This window comes from Blennius ocellaris (genome assembly GCF_963422515.1).
Source record: "Blennius ocellaris genome assembly, chromosome: 8".
Classification (NCBI taxonomy): domain Eukaryota; kingdom Metazoa; phylum Chordata; class Actinopteri; order Blenniiformes; family Blenniidae; genus Blennius; species Blennius ocellaris.
The window spans coordinates 14,723,044-14,731,210 of record NC_137657.1 but is presented as its reverse complement, the minus strand read 5'-3'; the positions used below and the strand labels follow the sequence as shown (position 1 = coordinate 14,731,210).

The window sequence follows — 8,167 nt, the reverse complement described above, 5'->3', positions numbered from 1 at the left end:
AAACGGCAATCAAAGTAATGGACTTGCCAGGCGCTACCAGTGTGAGTTGACACTCTGGCCAACAAACAATTCAGCCCACATCAGACATATCTTCAGTTTATGATGACGATGAGGTGGCACTGCTAGCTCATGTTATCGGACCTTCTGTGGTCGATGAGTTATAAAACTGACAATATTGTCCCTTTATATGTCTTCGAAACTGAAGTGCAAGTCCTTCAAAACACAGGTCTCTTGTTTGTTTCTCCGTCGAATTCATGGCACTCAAGTGTGGACTGTCTTTGTAGGGCACCTGACAGTTATTCCTGCTTCTGTTTACCAGAAAAGACAACTTGTAAAGAGTATTGTATGTTTCCCATATAGAAACCCTGTGAACTTGCAAAAATACATATCCAATGTTTACTATTGATTAATAACTAATACTTTTACTCTTGCCTCTAATGAATGTTGGTCTTGCCAGGGTTTATTTGATTCGATTTGATTTTGATTTGATTTTTCAAAAGATCTGAATGTTTAAAGTTACTCTAATTACTATTGTATTTTCATTTAATATGAATCAATCCAACCTCAAATATTCAGCGGAATGATCCAACCAGCAATTGTGATATCATCTCAATGATGTGAATTTCGTGATTTGTGACTGGCACAAATGTCAGTAAATTATGCCATTTATACTTGCCTGTTTAGTCTTGCATTACAGGTTTTTGCTTCAAGACAGTATATCAACTCTCTCGAGGAAGCAGCCAGAGAAATTCACTCTTGATCACTACATATAGATAGTCAGCAGGTAAAAATTCCCAACAACAAATGTATCAATATACCTTCAGCAGGTTTTCAGCTCTTCACCGTTGAGGGAAAAACAATTATTTTCAGATTATGATTTGTGTGCCTATAAAGCTTGGAACAGGGAAACTTACCACCTAGCTGAAGCTGAATGATTACAGGGAACAGTCAATAAGTCAAATACTTGGCTCGCACATAAGCAACTATCTCATTACATGTATAAACCAACACACAGATGAGATGTCAATGCGAAGTCTATATTAAGATTTTTCTTTTACACTAATGAATAATTATGTATACTTGGCTAATGAACTCCATTGCTTTTCATTTTAAGTGTGATGAAGTCTGGTAAATACAGAGAGAATAATAGAATAATTGAGAAATATATATCTCTATCTATATGAGTTAATATAATATAATTTCTCACGTTGAAGTGGAAAGACCATTTTGTTGACCGACATCACAGTTATTCTGAGTTATTCGAAACATATAAGCAGAATACTCTTAGCTATTTTCAAGGAATTCTTTTTCTTTTTTTTCTACCAGTGCCGTTTACCTTTCGATTCCAACAGCCAATAGCAACAAAAGCTTCTTTTTTTTTAAAGAAAAGCATAATGAAATTAGATTTTTTTACCAAATTGTAGGACTGATGTTGTGTTTCAGTGTGTAGTTTGTGGTTCTACTTTACTAAAAATTTAAATTTTTTAATTGGTTTTGTGTAGCCTACTGAAGTAGTAATACGGCACAACTGCTACTCCTGAGCACAATTAAATCACCACATAAGCAAAGCAAGAAATAAGATGAGCACCAGCCAAGCAACAGTTAGCTGTAAATTTCTTAGTTTATTTGATGCAGTGAATGCACAATAATTTGGCCAATAATGACAACAAGAATACCAGGAATAAATCACATAGCTTCACCCCATTCATAGTTGTATGGAAAAATGTTCACATAAGTGAGTTTCTCATTTATGACCCATTTATAGCAGTCGTATTTTTCCCGTACGAGTTGTAGTAAATATACGAAAGTGCTCCCGAACACAAACTGCCTTTTTGTTGCATGCTGGATTAAGCAGAGTTTTATCCATCTTTCAAGCTTATGTTTTTCAGTCTTGGGTCTCTGACCCCAGCTGGCAATGAGGTGTGTACAGAGTGACAGCGGAACATGAGGCATTGATTAGTGCAGCTGAGCGTATCTATGCACAGAATAAACAGGAAGCGGCGAGCTTTCAGGCTCACAGGACAATTGAATGGGAAACTGTGGCTGTGAAACCAATGGAAAATATGTTTGTTTTTGTTTTTTTTTACCTTTACCAAGTTTCTTGATCAATATTCTGCTCCAACTGAAAGTTGTTGTTTTTGTTTTGTTTTTGTTTCTTCAGTTAAAAACATACCAAAGTGTCCTATTTCCTTTTCAAATATTTGACAATGAGATAAAAACCATGCCCCGATTTGGAAATGGATTAAAAATAACCACTTCAACAGTTGAAGACTGGAACACCAACAAGCAAAGAGAGCATGAGCGAGGAAAGAAAACAAAATGCTTGAAGAATTCTAAAAGAAATGAAAAGGGTCATAGAATTAAATGTGTTCTTTGCAAAGAAGTTTCTTAATTTTTGGTCCATTTGGGATTTCTTAACACCATTGTGGGTCAAGGTGAATAGTTGAATTTGTATAATCAAGGTCTTTTTTTTTTAACTGCAAAGAGCATGACTTTGTATTTGCAAGTTTTAAAAAAAAACATGCTTGAATATTGTGTCATAACCAGGTTAATTATGTTTTCCTCACAATGCCAAGTCCTGTCTGGACCTCTATGTTATTACTGAATATTTAATTAAACGCTGTCACTCATATATCTACATTACTGGTGGTTGGCTTAGCTGAGATTTTAAATGGGCTTAGAATAAGACCCACAGGAAGAGCAGTCAAAGAAAACAGACATCTGTGATCAGGATAGTAGTTATCATCTGGAGACTTAATTTTCTCACTGACATTTGGTATGGGACCAGATAATTAACTGGCCTTTTCATTTGCGTGTTATTCATAATGTGTGTGCATGCGGATGACGATTACTTAAAAAGCCAACAACAAACATGAATATGCCATATTGATTTGGGATACACGTCATTTCTCAAACACTAGCAATCTCTTCTGCAAACAAGATATGAAAGTAACTTTAGTGAGGGAAGATTATTTAGCTGTAATAAGTTTAAAAAAAAAATTCATTTACATAGAAAACAATACCCCAGATCTTCTACTGAGAAAGAAAATCATCAAACTTCTGGGCATACTTTAGCTTTAAGGGAGTGTTTAGCTGAAGACCATGGAGCTGCTTGCATCGCCTCACATAGAACCAGATGGACAGATTTTCCCCACGACTGAGGTAATGCGGGGGGAAGGTTGGGAACAGCAAGAGGAAATGATACTTGTTCTCCTTTCACTTGTTTTCTTGGTGGAGTGAAAAGGATCTGGGGGACAAGACTGTATAGCTGGAAGAGGAAAAGGGCAACAGCATGAGCCCAGGAAGGTAGATAGGTTCCAGGGGTGAAAAGCAAGACAATGTGGATAATGTGGAGCGGCGAGCACAGCAGGACTAAAAGAGAGAGGGACAGGGCCACTGAACGGACCAGGCAGGAATCCTGTTTTGGAAGGTCTGCATGACTAAATGCTGCTTTTCTTGGCTTCATGCATAGCAAGTCAAGGTAAATGGCCAGCAGGCAAAGCAAAGGGAGCAAGAAGATTGTCACCCCATGAACATAGACGAGAAACTGAGGAGTGAGAATAGCATCCGGGGCGCACACGCTCCAGTGGCTGCTGTGGATCTCGGCGTAAGTGAAGTTGCTCATGTCGTCCATGTAAAACTTTGACCAGAAGCCCCCATATGGAAGGTACTCCCCAATGATTTTCAGATCAGGATGATACTTAGGAAGTGGAGAGGAGGTCAGTTGGGGTATAGACGTGGTCCAGTTGCTGCCCATCCCGATGTCGGACGTACCCACACCCTTGCCTTCACGTCGCCATTTGTCGAGGATATCCGAGCCAATGAACTGGGCGAAGGAGGACAAAATGGAGCCCACCCAGCACAGCAGGACCGCACACAGAGCTCTCTGACGGGTCACCACTGACGAGTATCTGGCATCCAGAGACATGTTGAGATACAGATATACATGTAGTCAATCCTGAGACAGCATTAAAACATTGTTTAAGCTAAGGAATAAATAAAAGAAAAAATAAGCATGTTTCTGCAATGCAGTATCTGTTCACCAATATTAATACAAGCACACCTTTTCAGTCTGTCATTGAAAAGAGATCTGACCTACAAGAGTTGCAGCAGCTATGAGTCGTGATCAATTTCCAGAATAGGCTGCCCAAGGTCATTTTCATGTTTGAGTATCAAACAGAAATATTCTAAATTATTTACATTAACCAAATGGTCAGCTGGCTAGAACAAATAAGCACCATGCATAAAAGATCAAATCAGGCTGTCTTCCCCTGAAAGGTTGAATTTGTCGGTCAGTGTCAATCAAACAAGCGCCTCAGAGCTTATTGATGTTTGCTCACCATCTCTCAGCCGGCAGTGTAAGCGTTGTCTGATACAAACAGCCATGTGAGTGTTGAATAGACGCTCTGTTTTCATTATAACAGTATTCTATACAATGCTGCATCTGGACTTGTTTTTTTCCCCCCGTTTTTTACTGTCATATTGATTTTCTGCCTTTATTGCTTAAAGCATGCTTGAGAGTGTTGGTTGACTCTCGCCGCCCACACAGTCAACCTTTCTTACACACACACACACACAAGACAATATTGAAGCACCATATGCAATTGTAAGGTTATTTTTCTATTTCATCTTGAGAAAATAATATATTGTAGAAGAAGGACCGTTTTGTACATATTTATACTGTTATTATGTTCGGCAAGCGCTCACTTTCGCTTGCATAGACTTTTAGATTGAGTGTATTTAGACTCACCTGTTTGCCAAATGATGTTGTAGATGGGTGTCCAGTGTGAGCAACATTATCAGGAACATGGTAAACTGCCTGACCAACAAGGGGCTACACACAAGGGTAATGCAGGTGTACAGACACTGGGGCGATCTCAGGTTGAGCACCACGGTTACAGGGACTTCTATTGCACCTCCGATGGCCCCCACCCAGCCCAGGCACAGGCGAAGACAGCATGAGACACTCCCAGGTTGGGGTCCCCCACTCTGGACTCTGTTGTGGATGTCGGCCATGTCACCACCGCCACTGACTGCCATGCACAATCTCACACTCATCACAATGACACACACAAATAGACAACACTGGCACAGCGAGTACAACCACATGAATTCCATGTCTGGGAGAAAAAGAAAAAAAAGGATTGATCAATGCAGGCTTTATATTCTGACAAAAGACACACACACACACACACACACACACACACACACACACACACACACACACACACACACACACACACACACACACACACACACACACACACACACACACACACACACACACACACACCTTACCTACAGATAATTTCAAGTCACTAACTTTCCTCAAATGCAATGTTTTTGTTCTGTGGAAGGGAATTGAAGGACCCAGAGAAAAAGCTATACAGCACAATCCACATAGCCCTCCTGTCCAGACTCCAAACCAGGAAACTTCTCTCAATTTAAGGCTTCATTGCTTATATATACGTATGTAAATGAGAAATGTTGAAGAAAAAAGACAAAAATGCAATTGCAGCACATTTTACGCCAACCCCACCACCTCTGTCCTTTGATTCCATATGGGTCTTTTAGTAAAGGCTGTCCCTTCACCTACTCAGTCAAAGGAACAGTCAAATATAGAGAAAAAGGCAAAGAATAAAATGTATATAAATGAGAAACGAGTGACAAAGACTAGAGGAAATTCTGAGGTTAAGCGTCGTGGTGGAGGTCAGAATATTAATAGCAGTCAGCATGAAGGAGAGGAAGTACAGTTGTAGATGGGTTGAGAATGTGATGCAAGTTTGTGTTAGGGGCAGAGAGAGAAGATATTTTGATAAGTATTGGAGAGCTGTAAACGTGCCCAGAGACTGAAAAGGTCAGGCCAGACCAGACTTGACAGAACCTCTCCACTGAGGATGTGAGCACCATGCAAACACAGAACAACAAGCAGCAAGCTGGGTGGCAGTGTTCTCTTAACACTTTTCTCTGTCCTCTCTTTCTGCTCTTTGTTTTGTCTTTTTGTCTTTTGTTTTTAAAGATTTGTTCCACTGTGCATCATTCACCCATGCATACTCTCTGATACGTGTTTGCATTTCTGTGTAAATACATGAACGCTGACATTCAATCACACAAGCGTTACACTTCCCACAATGAGTGATTTCCAGCTAATGCACTCAAAAATGATTGGCAGCTAATTTCCCTGCATTTTTACACAATGCTTTCACAAGAGGCAGAGTGGGTGAATGTTGAAATAGCAGATTTGTTGCCTCAATATGCCACCTGTCCATTTCCACGTAATTAGTTTGACCTTTTCGAGACATTACGTGTTTCTTCACTTCCATTATAATCACGACTGGCTGAAATAACCTCTTTATACCACTTCATAATCACTTTGCACAGTTGTCTACGGTCCCACTTGCAAGGCCTCAACAAAATTGATTTACTGAAGTAATTAATGAAGTTTAATCCATCCAGTGTGAGTTTCCAATTCAGATTGGCTGGACACTCCCAGTGCAATTAATTGCCTTAATTAATCAATTAAGGTATTTGAAGTACATTCTAGATATAGGGTCAAACTTTTCAAGGTAGTCTCAGCCAATTAGTGAAGACTGAAATATCACAAAGTGCATACATGTTGATAATATGCGGTAAGACAAGAATTAGAATTAAGAAGTACGGTTACCTGCTGTGAAGCCGTGTAAAGACCCAGCATTCATCTGTCCTCTGTATGACTTGTGTGTCTTTTTTAAAAATTATTATTATTATTATTTTTATTTCTCTTCAGTGGCTCTATCTCCCTCGCTCTCACTGGCTGCCCCCACTGACAGAGTAAACCTGATTCATAAACCTCTGCTTATCAACCCAACTTCCATCTCATTCGTGTCTCTGCAAACATATCAATTGTGTCAATGCTGCAGCATGCCTGCCCTTTCCATCTGATATGTGCAAAGGGCAACACTTCTGCCAGCCGGGAAGCTATGTAAATAAGGTAGTGACACAAACACGCACACGTACGAGCATGGACACAGAGCAATAAGGTCCTATTCTTTGTTTTTGGTAAAAGCTGTTTTTATGGAGATTCTCTGTTATTTTGTCTCCCTATGAGAGAAACACAAGAACGTATTGTGTAGTTCTTAATATAACGGAGTGCTTTTTGATGGAGTGGGCTTGAGTTGGAGGCGATGAAGATGAATAGAGACATCAAAGAAATTTTCCATTTTCTTATCCTCAGTGCTTCATGTGCCAAAATATTCATGCTCGTGCAAATATATTGTTATGATATCTACAAAGAGATATGTAGGCCTTCAATAAAGAGTGTACCTTTTGGCTCATATCTATATCTTATCCATGTCATCCCTGTGAATTTGGACAGTTCACGTGAAAATACTGATAAATCTCATAAAGCTGAAATGACAAGCAAGAGATAAAGCCTGAATCTATGCTGACATTTTGGAAAAAAAAATGGCATTGTGAAGACAAAATGTTTATTTCTTACATGCAAATAAGGTTTATTCAACTGTAAGGTTGACAGTTTTATCCCAGAAAATATTCCCACTATTTCCCGAGAAAAATTACTTTAAAACAACAGTGAAGGAATCATCCCCTTACTGTCTGCAAAAAACAGCCAAGCTCACATAACCTCACATCACCATAACCTGGCAAAAGGTCTCCCATTTTTACTCAACTAGAAGTACAGATACTTAAAAAAAGAAGAAGAAAAAAGCTATTGAAAGTAAAAGTACAGATTCCATTCACTATTCCTAAAAAGTACAGAATTAAAGTTAAAAAGTCAAGAAAAATCAAGTCAAGAAAAATCTGAAATCTATTTTTAACTTTTTTGATACACAATGTCATTCATAGGACATACAGTCATTGCCAATACCACTTAATCAATTTCAGGATCACAATGCACTGGAGCAGTTGACTATATGGAGGAAGGCAGGATACATTATGGAGGTCACTGTCGCCGGGCAAAAGCAAAGAGACAGACAGTTACACATACTCACATAGACACCTACGGACTATTTAGAGGCACCAAATGCATATGCTTTTGGACTAAGGAAGGAAACCTGTATTACCTGGACAAAATCTATGCACAAAGGAAAACATGCAAACTCCAAATTAAGGCCCAGCCCAATGTCAAACCAACAACACACTCACTATGTTTTAAGAGGTTGTGAACCTT

General features: G+C 39.2%; 1 protein-coding gene across 1 annotated transcript; it reads right to left on the bottom strand.

The window, feature by feature from the left end:
- Positions 1–3,052: 3,052 nt before the first annotated feature.
- On the bottom strand, positions 3,053–5,118 carry LOC308133978 (adenosine receptor A1; the record flags this gene model as incomplete). The annotated part of the gene is made up of 2 exons (XM_080501551.1): positions 3,053–3,911; positions 4,751–5,118. 2 exons carry the CDS (start codon positions 5,116–5,118, stop codon positions 3,053–3,055), a joined length of 1,227 nt encoding a protein of 408 aa, XP_080357677.1.
- Positions 5,119–8,167: the final 3,049 nt, after the last annotated feature.